The 27,971-nt window shown below is 50.5% G+C and overlaps 2 protein-coding genes and 1 pseudogene across 2 annotated transcripts; 2 read left to right on the top strand and 1 right to left on the bottom strand.

Moving 5' to 3' along the window:
- Positions 1 to 7,404, top strand: TSFM (Ts translation elongation factor, mitochondrial). The gene is made up of 6 exons (XM_075551365.1): positions 1 to 129; positions 399 to 572; positions 1,308 to 1,436; positions 2,245 to 2,367; positions 5,024 to 5,111; positions 6,857 to 7,404. The coding sequence occupies exons 1-6, from the start codon at positions 73 to 75 to the stop codon at positions 7,261 to 7,263; spliced, it is 978 nt and encodes a 325-aa protein (XP_075407480.1). The 5' UTR covers positions 1 to 72; the 3' UTR covers positions 7,264 to 7,404.
- AVIL (advillin) lies at positions 3,973 to 27,050 on the bottom strand. The gene is made up of 19 exons (XM_075551368.1): positions 25,176 to 27,050; positions 23,778 to 23,852; positions 23,111 to 23,307; positions 21,753 to 21,861; positions 21,553 to 21,663; positions 20,494 to 20,696; positions 19,971 to 20,049; positions 19,749 to 19,847; positions 18,511 to 18,664; positions 18,320 to 18,420; positions 17,700 to 17,837; positions 17,438 to 17,596; positions 16,388 to 16,567; positions 15,149 to 15,294; positions 14,201 to 14,345; positions 12,673 to 12,861; positions 11,979 to 12,047; positions 10,667 to 10,792; positions 3,973 to 8,628 (listed from the first exon to the last, which is right to left on the bottom strand). Exons 1-19 carry the CDS (start codon positions 25,239 to 25,241, stop codon positions 8,515 to 8,517), a joined length of 2,460 nt encoding a protein of 819 aa, XP_075407483.1. The 5' UTR covers positions 25,242 to 27,050; the 3' UTR covers positions 3,973 to 8,514.
- LOC142449976 (dynein light chain 1, cytoplasmic pseudogene) lies at positions 20,982 to 21,462 on the top strand (annotated as a pseudogene).
- Positions 27,051 to 27,971: the final 921 nt, after the last annotated feature.

The raw sequence follows: 27,971 nt of genomic DNA, 5'->3' as shown, positions 1-27,971 counted from the left end.
TTTGGCCCCGCTGCTACGCCGTCGCCCGTCGCCTCACTGGCCCGCGCCGGCCCGCGGAGCGAGACCTGCGACATGTTGCTGCTACGGTCGCTGCGCCTCGGCCAGGTTGCGCGCCCCGGAAGCCGCCCGGTGAGGAGCCCAGTCCTCGTCACCTGCTCGGCAGGCACACCTCCCTTCCCTGCCGCTCTCGCGTTCCCCGGGCCCCGGTTCGGCCCGGTAGCCCCCGGCTGCGGACGTCCTTTCTTCGCCGCCCGGAGCCGGTGCACTGCCACTCCCCTGCCGCCCGAGCCCCGGCCTCTCTAAGACCCCTCCTAGCCGTGCGCTCCCCACCCCCAAGAGCTGCCCGGGGCCCCCGGCGGACTCTCACGCGGTTCTCCTTGCCCGCCCTCCCTCTGCAGGCGGGGCCCCGTCTGCGAGAGCCGCCGCAGCCTTGGCCCTCGTTTCACAGCGGGCCCACGCCGGCCGCCTCGCCGTCCCGCAAGGAGCTGCTTGTGAAGCTGCGGCGGAAAACGGGCTACTCCTTTGTGAACTGCAAGAAAGCTCTGGACACGTGTGGTGGGGATCTCAAAGAGGTGTGTGGGCGGGGTGCCAGGCTGCACACTATTCCAGGGGACAGAAGTAAGGCCGCCTGCCCTTTGACCCCCAAAGCAGAGTCCTAGGTAGGGGTTCTGGCCGAACCGATGGAACCTCCTTGGCCTTTGATTGGGAAGCGATTGAGTCAGGATCCCACGGGTGACAAACCATTCCATGCGAGACTTTACCGACCCTTTCCCCCTACTTGGAGTGGAGAGGGTTTGTGTAAGCTAAGGAGTTAGGGACTAAACCCAAAGCCATCGGCTCACTCCTAGCAATCATATAGGACAGAGTAGAACTGCCCCTGGGTGTTTCCAAGGATGTCAATCTTCAGGGGAGCAAAACGCGCCTCCTCACGTGGAAGAACTGGCGGATTAGCATTTCCCACCTTGTGCTTAGCAGCCCAAGACACCACCAGGCTGGCTCTCAGATGGTGCCTGTCCTCACATGAGCTGCGAGATGTAGCCGTCTTCCTTAATCTTTCAGAGTCACAGCGTTCTTGTCAGTAAATGAAGATGCTACTATGCACCCCTGGGGCTGTTAGGAAGAACACGTTTACCCAAAGCACCAGGTACAATGACTGGCATTTGGCATGTAGTTATAGGCTGTAATAAATGTTAATTTTAGTTTCTACTGTAGCATTTAGGAGAGGCAGAAAGAATGGGGGAACCTGAGGCTCAGCTGGTTATGAACTCTGTAATTTGCCATCTGTCCCCTTTCTCCACAATGGGTAGGCAGAAAGTTGGCTCCACCAGGAGGCCCAGAAGGAGGGCTGGAGCAAAGCTATCAAGCTCCATGGGAGGAAGACCAAGGAAGGCTTGATTGGGCTGCTGCAGGAAGGCAACACAGCTGTATTAGTGGAGGTGAGTTGGCGGAATTCTCCATCCCAGGCTCAGCTCTCTGTGGGTAAGGCTTTGGGTAGTCTCTGCCTTCTAAAAGATGCCTGAGAACCATAAAGATAGACCTTAAAGCTGTGAGACCTCAGTTATTGGCTATAGATTTATGTTGAGACATGCACAGATGTGTTGATTTTAAAAGGCTTAGCAGTCTAGACAAAGGGTTGGCAAACTTTTTTGAGAGCAAGAGCCAATCCTGCCCCTTATAACAATTTAAAAAGTGTTCGAGAGCCATAAATATGGCTCAATTGCAAATGAAGTCACCATTCTCTGAATAATGCTCATTAATTTGCTTCAATTTTACTTCAGAGCCCACGTGGATGTACCAAAAGAGCCGCATATGGCTCCCTGCCGACCCCCTGCTCTAGACAGTTTCTGTCAAGTGGGAATAAGCTTTACATTTCCTGGAGCAGTTAGAACTTAACGCTAGGAATTACTATTTGGATGATGGGCAGAGAGTTACTGTTTTAGAGGAGGGTTAGGGCCATAATTGGTGAAAAATCAGTTATGATTAGCGTGCCTTGGAGTTGGGGGCGAATGGAGCCAGTCAGGAGGCCCACTTGTCGAGAGACCGTGAGGCACACAGTGGACCTGTCTGCTGGTGTACAGGTCTGTCTTACTCATAGCAGTAATTCAAGAAGAAGACTTACATCTTAGAAATTCCAGGGTCATTTATTTCTGTTAAGTCTGCAGCTTGTGTAACTGGGTTTACTCCTAAGGCTCTTCCCGAGACTTAGTAAACAGCTCTTACAGCAGCACTAATTTGTACCCACAGGTAAACTGTGAGACAGATTTTGTTTCCAGAAATTCAAAATTTCAACAGTTGGTCCAGCAAGTTGCTGTTGGGACCTTGCTGCACTGTCAGAGCCTCAAGGAGCAACTCCCCACATACAGCAAAGTGAGTTTGGGGGCTAATTTCTAACACTGTAACTTGGTTCCAGGTCTTTGACTTGCTGTTCCCAATTTTTTTCCACATAGTCTCATGTCTTGCTTTAGTCTTGCTTAAATGTTACTCCTTTCAAGAGGATTGTCCTTTCTCCTGTTGCTCTGTCTATCCCCTTATTCTTCATTTTTGTTACAGTGCTTCTCTACTGCATATTTATTTGTATTTTTCTGTTTTCCTCAGTAGGATGTAAACTTCATAAACACAATTTGCCTTCCTCACCATGTCCAGCACTCAGTGGGGGCTCTAGAACTCTCTGTTAGAGGAGTAGATGAATGCCAGTAGAATGGGGTCAGCCAGTCAGATGACACCATCTGAGGCTTTGTGTCCAGAAATCCTGAGGAATGTCCTGAGGAAAGGGCTTCTAGAGAGAGTGGCGTTAGGAGACTAAGCATTATCCATAGGAGAACCAAAGAAGGAATTAGAGCCCCAGAATGGGGCACCTTTCTAAGGAATGGGGGTGGGAAGTGGCATTAGAAATCAAATGGGTAGCTGACAGGCACCGTTGCTTCTTTGCTCTTTGAGCAGATAGGGTAAGGAAGTGTGTGTGTCCACGCTCAGTGTGTGGGAGTGTCTCTCCGTTTCTCACCCAGCACGATAGGGGGCTTCCGTCTCTTCTTTTCGAAATTCGTATCTTCCTTCTCTCCGTGAGAAGTTTGCTTTTAGCAACTTTACTGTGTTTGCTTGTTAACTTAGTGTTACAATATGCAGTTGCTTCAGAATTGCTACACCTTACTACTCCAAATGACAAACTTACTAATTGGAAAATTTCTTTGTAGTTCTTTTTGTATTTATCTTGAAGGTAAATGGTTAAAGGGCTCTGCTGAAAGTTATTTGGCTTAGGTGAATTTGTGTTTGTGTACACACACACACACACACACACACACACACACACACACACACGTTTAACCAGTGTCACCAGGGCTTCTTATGAGGTTATGTTATTTGTTGGAAATACAGTTTATGTGTTCCCCCATATGTGTTTATCAGTTTTAGTACTTCCTCCAAATCCTTATTGATTTCACTTTTGGATTAAGACATTAACAAGAATTAAGTAATTTTAAAAATGTAACCAGTGTCCCAGAGTTCAAGGTATAAAACAATACTTCATCCTAGTGTGTACCATGGTTTGTTTAACACATCTCCTCCTCTGAGCCTCTGGGTTGTTCCTGGTATTTTACAAGGAGAAATCATCCTTCATGAGTAACTTTGTGCTTATGTTTAGAAGCCCTGGTGGCATACAGTGCGTTACTCCTTGGGAGTTCAACCCACCAGCTGCTCTGAGTGAGAAAGATGAGGCTTTCTGCTCCCGTAAAGATTTATATCCAAAAGAGGCAGCTCGCCTCTGTCCTTAAAGGGCCCTTGTGAGTCAGCCTACTCCCTGGCACTGGGCTGGGCTGGGCTGGGCTTGGCTTGGTAGGCACACGTGTGTGTTGTTGGGAGTCGATGTAGGGTAAATCCCTAGAAACCAGTTGCAGGCCCAGGATAACTGGTTTTGTCAGACAGTGGGCCATTTCCCTCCACGGCGCTTGCATCCTCACTCATTCCAGCCACTCATCCACAAACCTTTTAGCGTTGGTATTTTTGAATATTCCTGATTTCTAGGAAATTGCATTATAAGAAGTTAGACTGAAGGATGGAAGTGGAACGGAATTGGGGATGGTTCAGTAATCAAATAAAATATTAGTGAAACTGGATCTGTTGACAAGTTTCAGCATCTTTGGTTTATTAACAGTACCACCCGTACAATCATTGGGGAAAGCAATGTGGCACTACCTCAGTCAACTGGGAATAGAAATCCCACATCATCCGGCAATACCTCTGTGGGGTGTGTACCCCAAAGAAGTAAGAGCCGGGACACAAACAGATGTGGGCCCCCTTGTGTTCATCCCAGCTCATGATTGCAAGAAGTTGGAAACAGCCCACATGTCCACGTGTAGAAGAGTGGTCAGATAAACCATGGTACACACACACACACAAACACACACACACAGAGACTGCTGTGTGTCACTGGAAAACAATGATGAAAGCACGAAGCACCTCACGACTTGGGGGACCTGGAGGAGGTTTTGCTGAGTGACGTCAGTCACAAGAGGCACATACTGGATGAGACCACTGCAGTAAGATAAAAACCAAGACACCGTCTTGACTACCGAAGGGACCAGACGGAGGGAGAGCAGGGTGGGAAGGTGGGCGGGTGTTGACCTGTGTGAAAGGGCGGGTGGAAGGAGAAGAGCATTCGGGAGAGGAGGGTGGGGCAGACTAGGAGGGGTGGTGGTTAACGAGTGGCCTGGACTGTTGAATGTCGTTGGTGATCTGAAATGTAAACACACCCCACTGCACCCTCACGTAATTCACAATTTAAAAAGTACACTAAAAGGGAAAGTACCAGCTGTGTGTAAAACCCCACTGCCATTGTCCATTCTGCCTGATGGTGACCATATAGCATAGACTGGAGTGCCTTCCTAGGGTTTCAAAGGCGGGAAATCTTTATGGAGAGACAGCCTCGTCCTTCTCTCATGAGGAATGGGAGTGGGTAGTTTTGCATGTTGTCTTGATAATTTGAGTAGTGCATATGGTTCATGTTTGCTTTCTCTGTCTGTGCACGCAGGGCTTTCTGAATTCCTCTGAGCTCTCTGAACTTCAAGCTGGGCCTGACAGACAAGGCTCGCTCAAGGATCAGTTGGCCCTAGCAATTGGTGAGTACTTGTGAGGATTTTAGAAACGAGTTAAAGACTGGATCCTTTGCTGTGTCTCGGTCTAGATCAAGAACGACACGCCTGGAAGGACCATACAGCGCCAGCGTGAGAAGCAGGCTTGGCGTTTGGTGCTAGAGCCCAGTGGGCGTCCTGCAGACAGGCAGCCACACCAAGCCCTTGTTAATGGTTATCTTGGCGGGAATGAACCCCCCTGTAGACTTGTGTGGGGAAATCTCCCAGTTTCTAGCTGATTGTAGCATGATTTTCAGCCGTGCTGGCCAAAGCATGTGTTTAGCCAGAGATGTGGAGAGAGCCTTCTGACTGCCGGCCCGCTGCCAGGCTGTGCGCTTCAGGAGAAACAATACATTACAGTGTCACCCACCTTCCTCGTAAAGGGGCCCGGGAGAACCTAAGACCACTGTGGTCAAGGGTTTGACCTTTTTAAAAAACCAAAACCAACACTGGGTCCTGGATTTGTGAAGGTCAGTGCTGTGAGAGCCTGCTGACCATAGGCACATCTGGCTGGTGATGGTGGGACTTGGGGTTTTCCTTTCTTCCGACGTGCCCTTGATGGATGAAGGGGGGGGGGGAGTAGGCCTGGGTTGGGGCTTGCTGGGAATCTAACTGCTTATCTGAAGCTTCCAAGCAAGGCATGACTTCGGTTTTTTTTTTATGAGGTCATGCAATATTTATGATGATTCAGTGAGGCTTATTAGGAAATTCTGGAAGAACGGGTGCTTCAGTTTTGTCAATTTCTGGGAATTAACTGTTGGGTCGATGCTTTGCATTGTTTCAAAATTCACTTTGGCTTCCACATATTCCTTTTTTCAGGACTTTGGTTTAACGATGACTAGTTCAGGGCCCTTTACTTATTCTCTCTTTTGTTTTCTTGGGCCTTCTGATAGAGGGAAAGAATAGCCAGGAGAGGGGGGACAAGGCGAGCTCATTTTGCTTCTTTAAAAATATATATATATGTATATATATAATATATTTTAGTTTTCTTTTTTTTCCCATTTTGGTTCTTACAATTCTGAAGGTGTTACCATCTTGTTTTTGAGGAGAGGAAGTTGAAACTCAGATGGCATGGGGGTTGGATTTTCTGGGGCTTTTTCGTGATATAGTGAATGATCAGGAGTTGTCTGTACCAGTTACTGTGGTATTGGGGAGGGGTAGGAATTTGGCGGGGAAAAGCGCTGGATTGTGTTGGAGTCCTGAGTAGCCGTGCCAGCTCCACTGCTCACTAGCTCGCTGAGCCGCACAGATTGCTGACTCCCTCTGCATTGAAGCACGAGTAAAGGCCAGCACCTGGCCCGTGTGTCGGACACTGTAATGGTGCTTTACCATACATGATCTTTATTTCTCCATTTTGCTGATGAGAACACGAAGCTTGTTAAGCTAGTGAGTAGCAGTATATAATTGAGTCACTTGCCCAAGGTCATGTAGCCAGAACTGACATTTCTGAGTCATAGGATCTGACAGCCCAGCTCAGGTGTTTTAAATCACAGAGAGCCTGGTGTACAGAGTTGGTGCCAGTAAAGGTGCTCTCCACCTCACCTACGCCATCGCCCACACACACACTTTGTTCTCTGGAAACATAAACTGAACATAGCATCGCTCTACCTAGTAGAACATCCAAGTGCAGAGGGCCGGTCTGTGTTAGGACTTGGCCTCCTCTGTGCGTTTTGGAGCTACCTGAGTCATCTTATCCAGCTGGTGTGTTGGTTGCTTGTTTTTGTTTCTTATAGGTAACCTGGGAGAGAACATGACTCTCAAACGCGCTGCGTGGGTGAAGGTGCCCTCTGGGTTCTATGTTGGCTCTTACATCCACGGAGCAACGCACAGCCCCTCGCTCCACAACCTGGTGCTGGGGAAATATGGGGCCCTGGTCGTCTGTGAGACATCTGAGCAGAAAGCGAACCTCGAAGACCTTGGCCGCCGCCTTGGGCAGCATGTAGTGGGCATGGCCCCACTCTCTGTTGGCTCCTTGGACGATGAGCCTGGGGGAGAGGCAGAGACCAAGATGCTCTCCCAGCCCTATTTGCTAGACCCCTCTATCACGTTGGGACAGTATGTGCAGCCCCAGGGGGTGTCTGTTGTGGACTTTGTGCGGTTTGAGTGTGGCGAAGGGGAAGAGGCGGTCGAGGCTGAGTAGGTCCCAAAGACTCGGGAGGAAGTGGGTGTTCTTAGCTGTGGACATCGAGGCACAAGGAAGCTGATTCCTAAGCCTCTTCAAACCCAGGATTCATTTTTTAGTTTATAAAACAATGTTAAATAAAATTGCTTATAGAACGAAGAGGGTAAAGCCCTTTTTCTTCCTTGTTTGGGTAACACTGGGTTTCGTTTTTGTGTACCTTAGGTGTGCCAGATTTGCTCTATTGAAGTAACTGGGAGAACAGGCATCAGCGGCCATGCTGCTGCTCCACGTACCCTAGACTGATTCTGGGCTCCCTAAATGTTCTCACTCATCCATTCTAGCATCCTCCTCCTGTGGCAGAGAGCTACCGTTTTCTGCTTTCACAGATTTGGGCCATAAAGGAGCCTCCCAGCAACATGACTGGGATTCCTGTGAAAGTGTTGAGAGATGTCTGGAGAATGTGGCCCACGTGCGGCTCCCTGTAACACGTGTCCGAGGCACTCTGCAGTGGTACACATGCTGGTTCTGACAGCATTATGGAAATTAACAGTGTGCGGCCCTCTCTGACTTTGGGGTAATGGGTTTTGGGTGGGTGGACCCGAGGTTTCCTGGAAGCTTCTGTAAGGCAGATTTTGACATCGTTTTGCCAGAAGAGGAATTGCAGTGGTCCACTTATCCAGAGCTCACTCAACATAGCCATTTTGCATCCCCAATGCTGGGACTTTGCTCCCAACCGAAGAGAGAGATCAGCCCCATCGAATTCACAACTGAAAAAATATTTTTTTAAAACTTCAACAAGCTAGTGATCAGAAGAGGCAAAACCCCCCATGCTGAAAAGCACTTGGCTTGCTCATCCAGGTCTCTTTATTCGAAAGTTCAAAACGGGGTGGCACAGACTGGGCTGCGCGAGTGCAGTCTGGTGTGAGTGTCTTTAAGGACTGTGAGTTAAGTCGGTTTGGGAAATGTTTAGCTTATTAAAACAAACATAGATCCTGGCAGCAGTATTACGAAATGCCTTTTTTGCTTAAACTTTTTTTCCTATCTACCTCTTTGCTTTTCAGATTCATGCAGTTTTAGTGCTTTCTGACTTAGCTGGAAACTCACGAACCCCCATTGAGCAGATAACATAGTAGATATAGGGTGAGAGAATACGGAGAGCAAGCTGTGATTTGCAAACCCTAGGCAAAAATTGGCAGAGAGAAATATTTTCCTGACTTGGCACTATCTGCTTTCTTTGGTGGTCTTGCAGTAGGCATATGCTCGCTCGCCTTAGAAAAGCCCCTTCTCTTTCTTCAGCTGGAGCTGTTTCCATCCAGGTAGGGTAACAAATTTCCCTCTTGTGATGCCAAACACAGAAACGAAGTCCTGTTCGGAGAGGTAATTCTGGAGGAGAACACAGGATTCTTGGTTAGAAGGGAGATACAGAATACTTCTTAGTGCCAATGGAGATGGAGGAGACAGGATGCGGGAGTCCTAGGTTGGTCTTTGGAGAGGTAGACAGACTCTACTAGACTTATACCTTATGAAGGCCCATTTTGGCCCATAGGAAAAACTGACTGGATTTCAAGCTCTCACAGTTGCCAGGAGGACATAAGATGGGCTATATGAAGGAATCTCAAAAAATTTGTGGAAAAATTGCTACCTTTTAACTCAATTTTTCCACAAACCTTTGTGTTCCCTGGTATACTAAGGTAAGAATTGGAGACATTAGATTTTGATGTAATGACTTGATACCCTTACCTACTTTTTTGGGGCACATGTTCAAATGCCCATCAGGTGGTTCTGGTTGGGAGGATAAAGTTTGTCTCAACATTTATATACTGATAGGGATATTTCACTTTCAAGTAACAGTTATTAAGCTAGAGCCCCTGCCTTCAAGAATGTTGTCGACCAGCTGCTTAAGAGTTGGTTGGATAAGACATTGTGGAAAACCCAGAGGCTCTTCTAGAATCAAGTCACTCAAAAGGAAAAATCATCCCATGAACATAGTTACTCAATGCAAACTTCGTGTCTGTTCTCTCGGGCACCGTTTGGGATGCTGAGAAGTGGAGCCTGTGATGGTGAGGAAGGCAGACAAGCTCTTTGCCCTTAAGCATTTCACTGGGGAGAGGAAGACAGTGCTGCAGGTGTAGTCAGAGAAGCCTCCCTGGGAAGGTGACATTGGAGCTTTCTGTGCTTGAGTGGCGAGAAGGAGCTGGCCTTGTCGACAGGGGAGAATGCTTTTCAGGCAGCAGTAAATGCAAGTGAAAAGGCTGTGGAGAGCGTATGTTCAAGAAACCACTGGCTGAAGGGCAGTTAGTGAAGAGAGTAGCAACAGATGAAAAGTCAGAGTGGACGGGAGCCAGATTGTAGGTTCTTAAGGGTCAGGAAAGGCTTATGGATTTTATTCTAAGTGGGAAGACATTATAAGTGTTTTAAAGTAGAAAGTCATCTTTTAAAAATGATCTCTTTGGCTGTTGTGTGGGGAATGGATTCTAGGGTAAAGCTCAGTTGGGACTACTGTGGGCGTTCCTGGTGGCTTGGCCCAGGAAGGCAGTAGAGAGCTAGAGAGGAGTGAAAGAGACTAATGGATTAATGTGGGAGGGGAGAGTCAAGGTCAAGCTCTGCAAAGTTATGAAAACTCAGACAAAACCAGACGCCGCCTTGAGGGAGTGAGTCATTCGGCTAGTATTAAGGGGCTCTTAAAAGCTCATGAGCAGCCATCTGTGCTGTAACTACTAGTCTCTCCATCCGGAACCAAGAAGAATGAAGGACATTGAAGACACATGGAAAAAATTTAGTCCAGTGAACTAATGGACAGCAAGAACAGCCGTCTCCATGATGACCCCGAGTCCAGAAGAACTAGATGGTTCCTGGCTACTACCAACGACTCTGAAAGGGATCCCATTAGGAAGATCTTGGAAAGTGGGAGGAAATGTGGGACACAAAACTCACAATCCTACAGGAAACCTGGCGTACTGATTGGAGAGAGACTGGTAGAAACCAAGACTATGGCCTTTAGTTACCCTTCCGCTTCCGAAACGAATGAACCCACATGGCTCGAATTTTTAGCCAAAACATCAGGCAGGTCTCTTAAAGGACAGTAACACTAGGGAGGCTGACACTCGTTAGAATAATCAACCATCTGAGATGAAAGGGTGGCATTTGCCCATGGACAGAGTTCAGAAGGGTTGGGAAGGAGGAGGAATGGAGGCAGGGACAGGAAGTGGGGCAAGTGACGTTACATTGTGGGACTTGCAACCAGTGACACAATGTGTTGTGTATGAGTTGTTGAAAACAGGTGTTTTTGTATACAAACATTAAAACAAAAGCTTTGGAATTTTGGCTTGAACTCCTGGGTAGCTCATGTGCTTATGGCACCGCTAAGGCCATCGACTGAGATGGGTGCTTGGCATCAGATGCATGTCCTTCAGCCACTCACCTCCTTTTTGGCAGGGTTCACATCCTCTGGCAGCTCCTGATTCTGATTTTTCAGTAGAACTTCAATAGGATAATATGTTGGCCCACTGTCAGCTGAACTCATCGAGAGGGTCGTGTTGCTCATGTCCTGTGAAATGGGATCGGAATGCAGACTCAGGGAAAGAAGATGGTTTAGTTTTGTGTGATTACAGTTCTACGTCGAATAGTGAACACTTCGGCATGTACCACTTTCCCCTCTGTAGTCACTTTCAGAACAGTGGACTGCAAACCTGATTGCATGATGGAATCCTCTGGGAATTAAAAAATGTCCTCTGTGGGAGGAGTTCCTTCTAGAGAACACTGATGCAGTAAACCTAAGGTAGGTCCTGGGGATGCTTTGTTAAACAGCTCCTGGGGCAGTGTAGACATAGAACTAGTTCAGCATAAAGGCTATGCTTCACTCGCATTGTAAAATTGGGACCACATACCTTCTCATGGAATTTTGACTTAGGCCTTAGATTCTCAGTCTTGAAATATCTCCAGTCATACTTTTCTTAAATACATTTTTACAAGCTGGTCACCGTTCTCGCAAGCACGTGAGTGTGTCGAGTGCAAGGACAGGATTGGCAGACGACTTGAACACCTGGCGCCAGGCACTCACCCTGATGTCCGCGAGCTTGAAGGTTCCTGGCTGAGACCCTGTGTCCCTCAGCCAGGAAACTAGGGACAGATGACTTAATTCTGTGCACTTCACTGGCAGGCACTGATACAAATGTCATTTGGGTTAGAAGCTTATTACTTCCGAAAAACAATACTGACAGTGACTTTGAATGGCATGTCTTTTAAATCCCAGGAGGTAATAAAACACAGAACTTGGCTCTGAGGCCTGCTTTTTCCACTGATTGAAAAAAAAAAAAAGACAATATAAAGGGCACGACAGGGCTTTGTCCATGCGGCACTGCTGCCCCTTGCTTTGGCTGCCCGTGTTACTTGCTGCTTCAGGAGCAGGCTGCTGCGGCAGAAACAGGAGCAGGGGCTTTAACACAGACGAATGGATTCTAGCACAGTCGAGGAGGTTGGAGGGCTGACTCTCAGGGAAGGTTTTCTCTCTCAGCTCTTGGGCCATCTTCTTGTGGCTTCACATCTCCCTGGCCCCCTTTGCTGGCTGACCCTGCTTAACAGCTCTTCTATCTCCACAGAGAGCAGGGTACCCCGTACACTAACCCTGGCTCATTAACATCTCCAAGAAAACTCATTTCCAAGTGGATTTTAACAGGGAGGTTAGGATTTACAATGTGATGGGGCACACAGTTCATTCCCTAGCACCAACTCACAGCTGTGATTCTCATGATGGCAGCAGTATCCCCCAGCTCTTCCTTTAACTGTTCGTATGATTTTCCCGCCTGAGGAGAGAGAGAGAACACAGGGTGAGGTGCTGATGGTAGGAGAGGGGCCTCTCCAGTGAGTCCGATCTGTCACGTCAGGAGAAGCAAAGGGGACAAACCCCAGGGAGTCAAGACCAGGCAGGGAGAGGCACAAAGGACAAGTTCCCACTTGTGGGCCCAGGCAGGACTGGAAGGTACTGAGATACAATCAGTATTCTTGAATGCCCCCCTCACTTCTTCCTGGGAGACGAGAGAGAGGCGCTGACTAAGAGTCCACCATTCTGGGGTTGTGGGTTGTCTTTAGCTCAGCTTTCTCATCTAGTACGTGGGAATTGAATACTGGGCCGACTGCTGGCTATCGTGCAGGGTACGTTGCAAAGGTCAAAAGTTAGGGATTTGTATGCACTTTATAAACCGGTGCTTATGTGCGCTGCTAGTTTTTGAGGTAGGCTGTGGGTTCTCCAGCTGGATTTACCAGTGGGATAGGTAGGAAGGAGAAGAAAGTGACATGGAAGGAGAGAGTGAGTGTGGAGGAAATGCCCTGGTTTCACTCAGCCCTCAAATCAGGCTTCCTACCAGTGCTCCCTGAGCCCTTAGCTAGAGGGGCCCAGCAGTGAGAGCGTCTTCTCAGCAATGTTCTTACGCTCCACATGTGAGGGTCCCAGGCCAGGAACCAGCCTGTGAAGATGGGCGGCTCCAAGCCCTGTTTAATGATTAGGATCGGGGTGTTGACATCTCGACCGCTGGGGTGGGTGTTCAGGTACTCCTGGGCGGTAGCAAGGGCTTTTTCCCTCTCGGTGGCATTTGCCTCAGCCCCAATCCACAAGGATACCTGTTGTGGGAGAAATGTAATGTTTGTAGTCTGCTTATACCAAGGATTTAAGTTCTAGATCATCCACACCACCTTATCTTTTCCCTTCAGTCACGAATAACCTTTATACTTTCCCAACCCATTGCTAGGCAGAGCGGAAGATTCTCCCAGAATTGGCATGCTATTTGGGATTGTAATTGCCACCCATGTGTATCTCCCACCTCTTTCTAGTCCTGAAGTCTCTTTTGAACTTCAGCTTCCTGAATCCAGGTGCAGAATACTTCCTCTTGCTACCTCCAAGCACCTAAAATACCCCAAATGTAACACTGCCTTTCTGCCTGAGTTATCTCTCTTGGTGAGTGGCACCCATGTAGCCAGTCAGCTAAGAGACCTGGGTAGGTCACCCTATATTCCCATGCCCCCAATCCAGTTAGTCCCCTAGGCCAGCCTGCAAATGCTGGCTCCTGGGTTTGTCAACTGTCATCATGCCTCTGTCTCTACTTCTTGCTGTTCTAATGCAGACCCACAGCAGCTCTTGCAAGCCTCCTCTAGGCTACTACCTGACCTGCCAGTGTACAGCCTGCCTTTCCCCTCCCCGCTCTGTCCGCACAGTTACTGAAGTGATGTACCTAAAGCCCTATCGCACCCTGTTGTTCCCTTGCTTTAACTTAGCAAGTGGCCAGGGTACATTTCAACTTTGGTAAGGCCCATACTTGTTTCTCCAGCTTCCTCGCTAGACCTTCCTTAACTCTGTTTGATGTCTCACAGGGTTTCTTAGTGTCCAGTTGTATTTCGCCCCATGCTTTCACTTGTCTGTGCCCGGAATGTCGTCTGCGCCTTTGCCTTGTGAAAGCCTCCTGAGGTGCACCTTAGGCGCCATCTCTGGGAAGATTCCCTCAGCGGTGGTGAGTGCCCCTAGTGTGTGCCCCGTGGCACCTCCCACTTGCCTCCATCACAGAAAGTGATGTGTTTCTATCTAGCTCCCCACTAGCCTGTTAACCCTGAGGGGAGGGCCCGTCACCTTAGTGACACCGCCCCTTGCACAGTGCCTGGCACAAAGGAAGGGAGTGCAGAGTTTGCTGAGCCAAATGGGAAAACATGGGATGTGAAGGGGTTGTCTTAGAAACATCCCTTTCATACCCTACTGTGGACTGGAATCTGCTGCTCTTGGTCCTAAGAGATGAGCAGGCATGATGACCGCTTGGCCTGCTCGTCCCAAAGCAAGGGGAGAATTTGAAACAACCTTCCCTCTTCCCAACCCCGGGGCAAAATAGACCACCGCTGACAAACATGTGACAGTGAATGGGTCAGTGCCACCCTGCTGTTGTCATGCAATTCAAGTCCTCTGGAAGTGACTTGCCTCATCCCAGGTATCCAGGAGCATCACATCCCCGGGGTTCAGGTCATCCTGGGTGAAGTCTGTGATCTCAGTGACAAGAAACCGACCCGTCTTATTGGAGCACTCAAAGAGGCGGGGCTGGACATCTAGAGTTTCCTGCTGTAGTCTGGAAGACAGTCCATTTGGAGGAAGTGAGGGGCTTTGAAATCTACCCCCCCCCACCCCGCCGCCGCCAACAGTTTTATTGGTATGTAATTCACATAGCATACACTTTGTAGTTCAGTCACATCAAGAAGAGTTGTACCATCATCAGTACATTTCCTTCACTTTTGTACTTGTTATTAGCTCCCTACTTCCCACCCCCCTCCTCTGCTATACTCCTAAGGAACCATTAATTCAGTTCCTGTCTCTAGATTTACTTATTCTGGATATTATATACAGGACAACATTAACAACAGTAAAATTTCAATAGGAAAAGAAAAGAAAAATTTAAAACCAGAACAAGTTTAAATGGATCATTAGGGAGATCAAATGGTAGGATGCTAAATTTTAGCTTTACTCTATCTGCAACCCTCTATTTTCCAATGCAGTCTGCATGTTAGCGAGGCTGTTCACCTCCCTGGTCAGAGGGCTTAATCCATGTGTGCTCCCCCCCCTTTTTTTTTAAAAAGCTGAAACAGTTTTAACATGGGTCAAAAGGGAGATCGATGATGAGATACTGCATCTGCCTTACTAGACTTTGCAGTGCTCCCCAATAATAGGGCAGTTCACACCCTCACCGCAGGCTTACTCCGTGTGAATGGATTTTGGGCTTCCACTGTCACCCATACCCTTCTGCAAACCAGGTGTTCACAATTTAATGCCATTCCCTCAGAAATTTTATTTTAAAAGTGAAAGGTGCCTAGAGTTTCTGCAGTTCATGAGACTGGGCGGCAGGGGGAGCCAAGAAGTCAGTGCCCGTTCCCGTACCTTTTGTCATTGGCATAGGGAGTTTTCCCTCCTAGCAGGTCCCAGAACTCAGCTGGCTCCTGGCCCTCGGCCACCGTGTCCTCAGCGCCGTCACAGAGGAGCCCTGCCAACTCCTTAGCCATGGCCCGCTCATCCCCGCTCGACCCCTGGGAGGGTGTGGGGAGCACAGATGGTTAGTCTCTCGTGGCACGGTGATGTGGAAGAGAAGCCTCTAAGACTAGCAGCTCTGTGCGGTGGGGACCAGCCCCCAAGCACAGTGCCTCTGAGGGGAAAGGGGCCTCCAGGGGCACGACTCGCCCGCCAACCCACAGTAGTGGCGAAACTCAGCGCCCATTGGGATTTTGGTGCCTACCTTTGATTCTTTTCTTTCCTCTTAGGAAATAAAACCCAATTAATAAAATTATATATAGTAAAATTCACTCTCTTAATGTACAGTCCTAGGAGTTCAGAAAAATGCCCAGGATCATGTTACCAATACCAGAGTCCAGATACAGACCAAGGTCCTTGCTGCCCAACCCCCTGCCCCACACCCCAGTGCTACTTCTCTGAAGTCAAACCCTGTTCCCTCCCCTTCCCCTAACTACTGAGTCCTCTGTCACTGGAGCTCTGCCTTTCCCAGGACGTCGTGTCAGTGGGATTATACAAGGAAGCTTCTGGGTCTGGCATCTTTCACTGAGAAATGCACTGAGATTGACCATGTTGTATATAGCAGGGGTTCTTCCCGCCTTATTGCTGGTAGCGTTCCCCTGGGCATGTGTGCATGTGTACCCCAGTTTGCCTGCCTAGCCATTCTCCAATTGGGTGATTTCCGGTTTTGGGCAATTGTGTATCACGTTGCCATAAATACTGGTATCCAGGTTGTTGTGTAAAACACAGGTATCTTGCCTTTGGGGAAAGACGTAGGAGTGGAACTGTCCAGTAATTGAGCATGTTTAAGAAACTGTCCAACTTTTCCTGAGGCTGTGAGTTCCTGTCCGCAGTGTGAGTACCTGTTTCTGCTTCCCCGCTGGGACTGGATATTATCAATGTTTTTGTTTTGCTTTAGTACCTGTTACAATCCACCAAATGGGTGTGGAAAGAGGGGCCTCCCCTGCCTCCCTCCCCTTAGAAGTCTGTGGGTGTCTCTCACTGGATGCCCGATTATGGGGGCTGCTTGGAGCTCCTGCAGAAAAAAAAAAAAAGCCTCATCTGGTGAGGACCCTGCTGGTGTAAGAGTGGGCCCAGGGCCCACCTGCCTACCTTGCCGTACCACAGGTAGTGCTCTGTCTGGCTGCGCAGCAGGAAGACGTCATTGGAGTTTAAGGAAGAGGCAAAGGCTGGAACCTCCACGGCTTTGGTGTTAGATTTGTCGTTTCCCTGAATTTGGAAGAGCCTGACCGGAGGATCAGGCTCCACATTTCCCTTCCTGGAAGTTCCACCCTAGGGAGGAGAAAAAGCCATGGCTGGGGCCCAACTGCCCAGTGTGTTTGCTAGCCTTCCCAGAGACTGAGGTGGTGTGGACACATCTGTGCCCCGAGAAGATCCCAGATCAGTGATCACCCAAAGTGGGCGACACTTTCTCCTGGGGGGCACTGGAGGGGGGAGGGGGATGCTGAAGGAGAAGAAAAATGAGGAAAACTGTTCTTGTGTCATCTGTTTTTCTGAAAAGGGGGTGGGAGGCCAACTCAATTAGAGACCTCTATTCTAGACTAGTGTAGAGGCTGGGCTAAGCAGGTGTTACAGTACCAATCATAATTGCTTTCACTCTGAGAACTTTGTTCTAGGCCAGGTTCTGTGACTTGCTGACATCAATTCATTGCTCCCCATAATAATAACCCTATGGATTAAGTGTTATTTCCCTGCAGTACAAATAAGGAAACTGAGGCTCAGACAGTGGCTTATGAATGAGTGAGCTGGCATCTGACGTAATGGTTGTGTGCTACCAAACACGTGACTCTCTATGGAGTGTTTCAGCCTGGAGCTCATGGAAGAAGTGGCACTTGAGGTAGCTGGAGTTGGGGAGCACAGGGCATCTTTGGGCGGAGGGGGGAGGAGGTAGGTGAGTTTGATGAGGGGAACTGCCTGACTAGAGTGTTAGGGAGTTGAGAGGAATGCACCTGCACAGGTAACGTTGTCATCAGGCAGTGATTTGGACTCGAAACCCTGGGTAGTCAGGATTCACTTACCTATGTTAATCTCTCTCTCTGGGTACCCACCCCTGCATTTCTGCACGTCCTGTACTGAGGCCCTCCTGCTGGCCCATTTTTTTCTGAGCATTCGTAGTCAGTAGTTTTATCGTGTGGTCCTCACCTCAAAGATAATCAGCTTCCCTTTGAAGATGGCCATGAAGTGGCGTGGCTCCTTTCCCATGGTGACCCGAACCTGCACTGGGGCGCCATCAAACTGCCCATCGACCTCCACCGCCTGGTATGCTGAGGCTGCTAGCTCATCCTGGGAGGCGTGGCGGCCCTGCGGAGTGATAGTGGGGAGTAGTGGGTCTCTCCACCTCCACCCTCGCCCAGGGCAAGGAGGAACATCAGGCTCCCAAGCCGAGAACCTGCTCTAGGCTTACCTGCCAGATGTATAAGATGTAGTGTGGCTTCCCGTTCACCTTGTATGTGTAGAGAATCAGATAGCAGTCTCCCCCGTAAAAGAAGCCGTACCACTGAGGCTCCACAGGGACCAGCTCTAGGTTTTCAATTCTCCAGACCTGGGTGCAGAGGAGGCCCAAGTCCCCAGAAATGAGCCAGCTTCCTGAAGGCACGCGGACCCAGCATAACAGAGAATCCAGGTGGCGAGCCGCCAACTTCCGCCTAAAGAAGCCCTCCCCCCTCGCGTTCTTCTTTCCCAGTGACAGGACCTCAGCCACGTATTTGCATAATATGACTCCCAAGAAGAAGTGGATTGTCTCCACAGCCCGGTCAGGAGCATCCCGTCAAGGCTCATTCTCTGCCTTCTGAGAGCATTTGAATATACTCGTGCCAGGTGAGTTACGATAGCTATTCGCCCCTCTGCTTCCTGAAGCACTGTGGGAGAGATGCAGGCATGGAAGCCTGCTGGAGACTACAACCAGTTGCCAAAGCGGAAAAGGGAAGCAAAGCCTTCAGAATCCCTTGCCACCGCCTCTCCAGCAAGAAGCACAGAGGGTGCTAGGAGCAGCTGCCTGCCCTGAGATGGATGCACTGGGCTTACCTGGACTTCCCCATTGCCATCATCAACCATTCTTTCCTGGGCGGCCGCCTTGGGCTTGTTGTACAGTGCAGTCACATCAGACTTGTCCTGGATGACTTTAGCTGAGGGAAGGGATTGGGGGAAGCCATGTGAGAAGATGCAGCGTGCCTGCTGTTGTAGAGATTGCTGGCAGTGAGGGTGATGGGGCTTACCAATCTTCCCAATGCTGAATGTTTTCCCCAGACCTGTGGTCTGGTCTTTCACTGCCCACTGCTGGAAGAGCTGCTTGAACATGGCTGACTCGGCACCGTCACTGACCGTCTCTATGTTGGTGCTACTGGGGTAGCCCTTCATCTTGATGAAGCTCTGCACACACCCCGGCCCCAAGAGCGGGCTCAGCTGAAGAATGGGCCGGGCTGCTTGCTTGCTTGAGGAGCCCCCCATGTGAAGCCTCTTGACAGGCTTGTTTCCTGGTGGGACTTAGTCAAATTCTGAATTACTGCTGCCTAGGGACCGGATGAACCTCCCTCAAGGAATGGACTGGATGGGGTGTCTTGGCATCTCTTCAACAGGAGGCCTCGATTGTGGTGGTAATTAATTTTTTGGAAGATCCGCTGCCCTGTGTTTTCTGTTTTCCATCACAGCCCTTTGTTCATTTCTCTGTAAGTGCACCTCTTTGGCCTGCCTGCATGGGTCTTCCTGCATCATAGACCCCTGAGGACAGGGCTGTGTTAACTTCCTCAATAACACCTAGGACCTCTTCTCCGGCAAGTGCAGTATGCCACGCCCTGTCCCAAGCGATTTATGAGCACTGTTTAATCTCACCACAGCCTCAGGAGGGGTGGGGGAGGTGACCGTGACCCTCTCCACATTCGAGACAGAGAAACCGAGACTCAGGGGTTAAGTAGTCTTCCTGAGACAACTCATTTGGAAGAGGCAAATTTGAATCTAGATTTGAATCTGTTTGTCTGTTTGAAGAGCTATGGTGGGACTGTCGGGTAAACATTAGGCTGCTAATTGCAAGGTCAGTAGTTCAAACCCACCAACCATTCCTTGGGAGAAAAAGGAGGCTATTTGCTTGTGTAAAGATTTCCAGCCTTGGAAATCCTCTATAGCAGCGTTAGCAACCTTCCTAATGCTGTGATCCTGTCATACAGTTCCTCATGTGGTGACCCCCCTACCATAAAACTATTTTCGTTGCTACTTCATCACTGTCATTTTGCTACTCTTATGAATTGGGCGACCCCTGTAAAAGGGTTGTTCGACCCCCAAAGGGGTCACGACCCACAGGTTGAAAACTGCTGTATACGGTCATTATGAGTTGGAATCGACTCAATGACACTGATTTTTTGGTTTGCCTGACTTGGAAGTAAGTCCATGGCTCTCCGAACTCACATGAAGTGTGACCAATGGACTCATCTGGACAAAAATGTACATTTGTAGTTCGTACCAGAGCTTTAGACATGGCCATCTGTTTCTCAACCTTGCTGGCTCCTTTTCCTTTCCACACATAGATCTTGGTTCCACTTTGGTCCAGGATATAGCAGTCCTAGAGTCAGGAGCAAATGTGGTTATTGCTGCTCAAGGTCATAAAGAAGGTCTTCCCACAGGCTCCACCACTGAAGCCAGGCCTGGCCACACCCCACATTCAGCCCACCCAAGCACTACTTACATCATGGCTCAGTAAGTCTTGGACCAGAGGCCTTGTGGCGACCTCTGTGACCGCCAGCTGCCCATCTGCGTCTGAGACACTGGAGAAGGGATGAAGTTAGCTCGTGCTTCAACGCATTTCAGTGAGTGTGTGTGTGTGTGTGTGTGTGTGAGACTGTGATTGTGTAGAGATCTGGGTCGAGTTGGGCTTCTTACAACAGGAATGGTGTGAATTACAGGTGGGAATGTGATGGACTTGATGCTCTGGGGGAGACTTTGCACTTTCCCACAGTCATTCCTCTTTCCTTCATCCTAGTGTGTGAAGAGCAGTGTAGGGAAGGCTCTGCCCATGCTAACAAGGGTGAAAGGTAGCTGCCTCCTTGAGTGAGGGAACAGCCAGGGCCTTCTAGGAGCGGCATTTGAGAACTTAGCAGAAAGCCAGATGGTTGCACCCAAAAGGCGGAGCCAGGCAGAGGCTCCTGGTTTCCTAGGGGACACCTTCCCCCACTTAAGCTTCCACCCAGCATCCAGGTTTCTCTACTCACTGGTACAGCATGATGTTTGATTTGTGCTGCTGATCTATGATCTCATCGGAGATTGCAGGCTTGATGATGGAGCGTCCGCCAAGGGTGCCCTGAAGGACCTTCAGCAGCTCCGGGCTGGCTGCCTCCCTGTCTCCCTCAATCACTCCTATTTCAGCACGGCCCCCTCGCTCCCTGTCGCGAATATCTTTTGCCAGAAGCATAGCCTGCCAAAAGAGCCCAAGGAAGCACTCAGCTCCGCCAACCCCCATTATGTCTGAGGGCTTTGCAAGGAGCAGCCCGGCCCCCAGGCACAGGAGTTACTCTGATGCTGAGCGCCCAGTGGTGGAGAGTCATAGGCTCACACACTCGGCCTGTTTTCAGGACAGTACTCAGATAGGGTCTAGAAAGGGTCCTGGGTTAGATGCGCCACGGCTTCGGTAGCGACGGCTCTCGCTGTGTTTGAGCCGCTCTAACCCCCTCCCCCAGGACCGTCGCAGTTGGCTAGTCCGCGCTTCACGGTAACAATGTGCGACCGAAAGGCCGTGATCAAAAATGTCGACATGTCGGAGGAGATGCAACAGGACTCGGTGGAGTGCGCGACTCAGGCGCTGGAGAAATACAACATAGAGAAGGACATTGCGGCCACATCAAGAAGGAGTTTGATAAGAAGTACAATCCCACTTGGCACTGCATTGTGGGCAGAAACTTTGGTAGTTATGTGACACATGAAACTAAGCACTTCATTTACTTCTACCTGGGCCAAGTGGCCATCCTTCTGTTCAAATCTGGTTAAAGCATGGATTGTGCCCACATACCCAGTGATCCATCCAAAACCAAGGACTGCCGCCTAAATTCCAAATACCAGAGACTGGACTCTTCAGCCTTGCTAAGGGAACACCTCCACCTTTGAACCTTTTTGTGTTGTTCGGTACAGGACCTCCTCTGTACTCCTTTGTGGTTATAAAGCAATTAGCAAAACGGAAAAAAAGAAAAAGAAAGAAAGGGTCCTGGGGAAGGGCCTCATGGAAGATGACTAACGGAGGGAGGGGAGAGAGGCCCGGAGAGGAGACATGGCCTTACCTTCAGGCGCTCCCCACTGTTGCTCTCTGGGCCATTCCATTGGATGATGGCCTTTCCAAGGTCCAACAAGAAGACATCCCCCTGGTTGAAGCTGTCCCAGCTCATTTCCACCTGCCAATGAGAGCCACATGTGGGTCAAGAGGGCTTCTTGGGTGCTAGATGGGGAGGTCCTGGACCAGGGCAGAGTGGGCAGCACTTACCTCAGTGGCCCTGATGTTTCTCTTCCCCTTCACATGGAGTAGCCGCTTGACCGCGTAGGTGTTCGTTTCCACGTGCTTCATCCCGGTGGCCACACCCCCCTTCTTGTAGCTGAGGGGGCATCCAATCATTTATTGAGCCCCTGAGCTGTGCTAGGTACCGAGGAGACAGTGCAGCCTCTGCCCGTGTGGGACAGGTGTTCCTACTGTCACAGATGTGGACTTGGTGACTGATTTCAGGGAAGGCTCTGAAGCAAGGTGCAAGGAAGCGTGCCCTGGGCAGCGGGGGCCCCAGTGACAACGGCCTGGGGCATGAAAGTGCATGCTTTGCTCCAGGAGTCTGCTGAATATTGGGAGGGGCCTGAGGGGGCAGCAGAAGTAGCAGCACCAATGACCCCACAAGGGCCACTCTGCTGGGAATCGCTATCGGACTAACTAGACCCTGTTTTCCTGTTGGTACCCTGCAGTAAGCACTGGGTTGGGGGATCCATTTGGCCAGAGAAAGACCTGGCAGTCCACTTCCATAAGGACTAGTAGCTTTGGAACCCCCTTGGGCAGTTCCGCTCTGTGCTGCAGGGTCACTGTGAGTCACACCCGTGATACCTGGCCTTTAGCCCCGCCCAGCTCCAAATCAGGTGAAGGCAGGAAGCAGTGAGGATGCCAGGGCCTTTGACTTAGGGTGTTCTTGGGAGGGGCTCTGTGGTGGCAGGACCTCAGATAAAGGGCCTGGAATGTCTTTGTTCCTCTGCCCCCTTTGTCTTTAATGTCAACTGCAAAACTGTTAATTGACTAAACTCAGTTTCAGACACATTACAAAAGCCTGCCCTTGTTCTGCGTAGCTTCTCCCTAACTGGACCAGCACCCCAACATGTGTAATGTCTCTGGAGCTGCTTACATCTGGTACAGCGGAGCCTCTGTTGTCTTGTTTGCATGAACCTCTTTAACGAGCAAATGGCTCTTCTGTTACCTGCCTGTTTCTTTCTTTCCTGTAAGATCCATGCGTATGCTGTGCGTATGCTGAGCCGCTGCTTTGGGCTGTTGCATCTTGGCTGCGGTCAGCCACACAGGGAGGGGCTGTGCTGCCACTAGCCCTCGTGACACTGCCAGGAGCACTCTGGTTTTGGGTGCTCTCGTGGATGTCTATACACAGAGGTGGCATTTGCCTAAGTGTTCTCTAGCCCACACTCCCCCCCAGGGTGGCCCAGGGCGGCCCAGGGCACCTGCTTCCTCACAACTTCGCCAACACAGGGTACTACCCGGCTCTCTAATGAGTGCTCCAGTAGGCAGGAGTGAGAGCTTTGTTCCGATTTGCTTATCTGCTTATCCGTGCTTTGGGTTTCTTCTGCAGTGCACCCACTCACATGATTCCCTGCTTGAAGTAGCCGCGGAAGGTGTCAGACTCATGGCCCTGGACCTCTCGGTGCTGCACGGGGCTGCCTCCCAGGTAGTCATCCAGTTGGGTGGTGTAGATGGCTGCACAGCTCTGCTCGTCCTGAGAGGACTCTTTCCCGATCCAGTAGTGGATGTCTTGAGAGAGGAGACTTCCTGCCCTCCGGGTCTAGAAGTGGGCCACAGAGAGCAAGTCCAGAGGCCAGTAGCCCCACACCCTTCCCTTTGCTGCTGCTGGGGAAGGTGGCAGCACTGTCGTCCCAGACACCATGCAGTCCCAGGACCTCTCCCTCTCTGCCGCACTCCGGCCCAGGGGCGGCCCTGCTGTGGGGCTCAAGTGCCGGTAGCCCACACTTCTCCCAATATTTCCGGACAGTGGACAGCTTGTTCCCCAAATAACTGAGGCACAGCAGGGATTTTGCGGGCTTTGTACCCGAGCCTCAGGTCTTCACTTCCTCTTTCATGTCATATGACTGTGCAGCCTGTCAGTGCCACTCAAGTGGGAAGCATTTCCTCCACTAGAGGGCGCGTCCAGGACCAGAGTTGGCTCTCTTGACTGGGCCCTCCTTACTGGCACATCTCCCTGCAGCCCCAGCTGGTCTCAGGGGTGGGGCTGGGGACTTGCGGGATGGCACTCACCGAGAGGACGACGTAGCAGTCCCCCTCATAGAAGTTGCCATGGGCACTCAGGGGCACCAGCGCCAGCTCCATGTTCTAGAGGGACAAGTACAGGCCGTATCCTCTAGCCCGCCCTCCCACACAAGCCGCCCCTCCTCCCCATCGTTTGGCACAAGCCATAGGGAGAGCTAAGTGCGCCATCCCGACTGGCCTTACAGGGTGTGGCGGTCACTCCCAGGGCCCATGTGGGCAGGTCTCTAGCTCCAGCAGAGCTCTGCCTGCATCACCCCAAGTCTGAACTGGGTTCCCATCCTGGCTTCCCCTCCCCCAAGCACTCCTGTGTTCTGCAGGGTCTCATCTTGCTATCTCAGGCAGCCTTGTGAGCCATGGGCAGGCCTTTGCAGGGAGAAGAGTTGGATATGAAGCATCGGGTAAACAAAACACACTGACGGAGCGGTTGTTTTAGTGGCCCCAGCTCTCTCCCCCTGGATCACTGCCGTGTGGCCATACCAGAAAGCCAGCCAGGACTTCACTGGGCTGTGCTAGGCTCTGCCAAATGTCCCACACTTGAGGTCAGTTGGTTGGGGCCCTGATTTGTCACCTGTGTGTATGGCTTGTCCTTGGAAGGCCACTCAGAGTCCCATCACCATTTCCAGGTGAGGAAACCTGCAGCTGAGTGTGTGAGATCTATGAGGGGGCTTCAGGATTCCTGGAAAATTACCTTCATCTTTTAATTCCATTTGCCCACACACTTTTTGAAGCCCCTTCTTATGAAATGAGTGTGAAATGTAGGAATATAAAGACAACGATTTTTGTCTGTTGTTTAGCTTTTTCATAATTGGGAGACTTAGAATATGCATGTACCTGGACACTCTAAGCTTTGAGCATCTGGCTAGGGAGCTGCGACTCCTTCTAACAGGACAGTGAAGCCAAGGGTCACCCTGGGGTTTTGTTTAACGGCAACTGATTCAGCTTGCGGTACAGGCACATCTGGCAGGGGGTGCTGCTCTGTTCAGGGTGGTCCCCAGCTACAGATCCCTGGAGCTCAGGGAAGGGAGGAACATGCCCTGAGTAGCCCCCACCCCCACCCCTCAACTTCACAGGAGCCAGCAAGCCCATGGAGAATGTGTTCCATTTCCCAGACCAAAGCAGCTGGGAGCCTGTTGGGTGGACCCACCCATCTCCTGGGACAGTCACTGGAAGTGCAGACTCACTGAGCAGATGGCTAGATAAAGGGTGTGTTCATTCAGCTTGGCACCCTGCTCCGCTGGATTGGGACCTGCCACCCACTTGCCTGTAACACCCAGGCCTAGCAAAGGATGGGAGGCTTTGCACTTTGAGGCTGCCTCTGCGAGCAGCCTGAGCGCTGAAGGTGGTCGTCTGCAGACCTGCGTGCTGGGTGCTGCCCTCCCCGCTCACCTCTATCCTCCAGGTGATGATCCCAGGGTCGTTGCCCACCGCCCGGAAGGCACTGCTCAGAGACATGGTGCTCGGGGTCCCAGGACTGAAACATCACAGAGCAAGAGGGGAGATGATGCCTCTCATGGCTTGCAGACATCTAACCTCCTCTCGAGTCACTTCCTCTCCTCTCCTCAGTGGCTGGCCCGGGTCCTCTCGGCACACCCTGCACCGCCTGACACATGATGGGGAAATGACTTGTCCAAGGTAACTGCAAGCCTGTGAGCCTAGTGGGCACCTGGTGCCTCCCTAGAAGTTCTACCTCCCGTCTGCTGCTTCCCTTGTAAAGAGCTCGGGTTCTGACCTCCATGCTGCCCGTGGCGGTGATAGCTTTCTAGGTGAGTGTGTTCTCTTCACTGTACACTGTATTACAGCTCAACGGGGCGAATGCTTGTGCCCTAAGTCACACACTGGAGGGAAATTCAGATCTGACTCTGGAACCTGTGCTGGCAGAGCCTTCCTAAGCTTTGCTAACTTCCGTGGCACATGGGGGTGAGGGGACCCAGTCGCCTTCGCTCCTCCTCTCATCCCATCGCTCCTGCCTGCGGAGTCTCCCCACAGCCACCATTCCAGGCTCCTCTCTGGACTTAGACTTTCTGCACTTCTCACACTAAACAACGCTTTCCGTTCATGTCATACGACTGATCTGTTCCCCGTGCCTTGCAGAAAGAGGGACAATGGCAGGGTTGGGTGGGGAAGAAGGGTCAGGGTGCTAGCCATGGAAGGAGGGTGTGCCTGGTCTGGCCTGTGGGCAGAGGCTTCTAAGTTCCTTCAGGGAGAAAACGCTGTGTGTGTGTAGTTTGGGTTAGACATCTACACAGTCATGGTCACGTAAGGTCAGTTTATAACTACAACACCCATCCCTGCCTGCTCTTAAGAGAGTTTGCAATCTGACAATCATACACACAGGAGATGAATTCTACTTTAGTTTCTCCCAAAAGGCAACAGAGAGAGGACAGGGCTGAAGAGCCTCAGATGTACCTGGGCCATGAAGCCTCTGGGCAAGGGCTGGGTGGGTGTTTGCGATCTGGAGGCTGGTCGTGCCTGTGAGGGGCATGGCTGACCATTCTTTCCTTGAGTCTCCGTGGGTGAAGCCAGGTTTGGATAATACAGTGATTATCTAATAGACTTTGGAAACACACACACATCTCCCTTTGTCTACGGCTGTAGTTGAACTAAAGCGAAGCGGTGACGCAGAGCAGCCAGTGGTGGAGGCTCTCGTTTGATAACTTGCACGCACGGCCCCACCCTTTGCTGCTCAGGATTACCAGGAAACACTTGATCAGGGTTTTTCAGAGCTTAGATTTTGGTTATTGAAGGCAAGTGGCATGACCCAACTACTAGGGGAAGGGACAAAGGCTAGTGAAGTCCTTTGTCGGAGATGGGGAAGTGTCCACCTGGCAAAAGCCAAAGCAAGCAGCATGAATTAGGGCTGTGGCTCTCAGGCCCAAAGCAGCCCGTTTCCCAGCAGGGGAGTGAGGAATCAGGGCTGGGTCAGGTTTCCCAAATGCAGCAGAGGCTCTGCTGGATGAACAGCCCAAAGCAGGAACTGACTGTGGCTCCAAAGCTCCAGAGCTAGGTTCCTCCCTCCTCCCCAAGCTCTGCTTTATTAATGCAAGGGCTGCAGAGTGCCTGAGGGTGGGGTGTCATTTGGAAATCCCAGGTTGTATTATGGAGGTTCCCAGTTCTTACAAAATACTCAGATAAGTGAACCTTAAGTAGAGGAAGCTGGTTTTAATTTCTGCTTGCTCTCCACCGTCTTTCTGACAGACAGAGAGAGAGAGAGAGAGAGAGAGAGAGAGAGAGAGAGAGAGAATATGAGAATTTCTACCTTTTGAAAATTAATCCTGTCTGCTCAGTGGTCCATGAAAAAGGATTTCTGGATTTTTCAGCTACAAGTTTGCAAAACTAGTCACAAACTTGATGCAATTCTTTCAAAGCCACATCCCTAAAGACAAAGCCATTTCAATTTCAATCTCATCCTTTTAGGTCTTCCTCAGGCAGCGGGATTGCTCTACTCATGCACCCATGCATCAGACAGCACTTACCTTGCCTTCTTTTCTGCCCGTCAGTCCTTGTTTTCTGGTGAGCAAGCAGCAGGGAACTGAAGAACCACCACCCCAAAAGTCGGAAGTGGGAGGTGCCCGGCCTGCTGCAGGCACTGGGTTATATTTGCTTGTGTTTGCATCTTAACCGCATTTTCCTAGTCCTGGCCAATCACAGCCAACCTAGCCTTGGGCTTGACTTATTCAAACCAGAGGGAAAGCTTTATCTGTCCTTATTCAAAACGGCAGAACCAAGAGCAGACTTTTAAAGGCTTCTTTTCTCTTAACCCCAGCGCCCCGCCCTGTTCTAATTGATTTTTTTAAAGTGCACAGGCTATCAATAATGCAGGGAAGGAGGACCTGAAATTTGCCATATTGTAGATATGGCTACATCATGAAGACAGGAGCGCAGGGGCTGGAGCTGTCTTCACAGCACACCCTGCGTGTTCCCCAGGAAGCTTTGAGGTGCTTCTCAAGAGGGGAGTTGTGAGGGGCCAGGGCCAAGAGAATGCTATGGGGTATCCAGTTTTGCTCTTTGGGGCTGCCCTGAGTCCCAGCTCAGTGTTGGGGTGACAGAAGTATGCAAGTGGCCTTGCTGGGCTCCAGGGCTGGGCTATCAGTGAAGAGCACAGAAGAACTGACTCTCTTGGAGCTTCTGGTTCCCCCCCCCAGAAGTGAACAAGGACCAAGTCCCTGCTTGTCAGGCACCTTG

The sequence above is a fragment of the Tenrec ecaudatus genome, chromosome 6 (assembly GCF_050624435.1).
Source record: "Tenrec ecaudatus isolate mTenEca1 chromosome 6, mTenEca1.hap1, whole genome shotgun sequence".
NCBI classification, from domain to species: domain Eukaryota; kingdom Metazoa; phylum Chordata; class Mammalia; order Afrosoricida; family Tenrecidae; genus Tenrec; species Tenrec ecaudatus.
Note: the sequence above shows the minus strand (reverse complement) of the source record. Positions and strands in the feature narration are given on the sequence as shown.

Coding starts and splice junctions, on each gene's coding strand:
- TSFM (XM_075551365.1), top strand. CDS start 73: ATGTTGCTGCTACGGTCGCTGCGCCTCGGCCAGGTTGCGCGCCCCGGA. Junction 130..398: donor CGCGCCCCGGAAGCCGCCCG/GTGAGGAGCCCA, acceptor CTCCCTCTGCAG/GCGGGGCCCCGTCTGCGAGA. Junction 2,368..5,023: donor AACTCCCCACATACAGCAAA/GTGAGTTTGGGG, acceptor CTGTGCACGCAG/GGCTTTCTGAATTCCTCTGA.
- AVIL (XM_075551368.1), bottom strand. CDS start 25,241: ATGTCTCTGAGCAGTGCCTTCCGGGCGGTGGGCAACGACCCTGGGATC. Junction 21,664..21,752: donor GAAACATCAGGGCCACTGAG/GTAAGTGCTGCC, acceptor TCTCATTGGCAG/GTGGAAATGAGCTGGGACAG. Junction 15,295..16,387: donor ACTACCTGTGGTACGGCAAG/GTAGGCAGGTGG, acceptor ACACCCTCCCAG/GGGTCGAGCGGGGATGAGCG.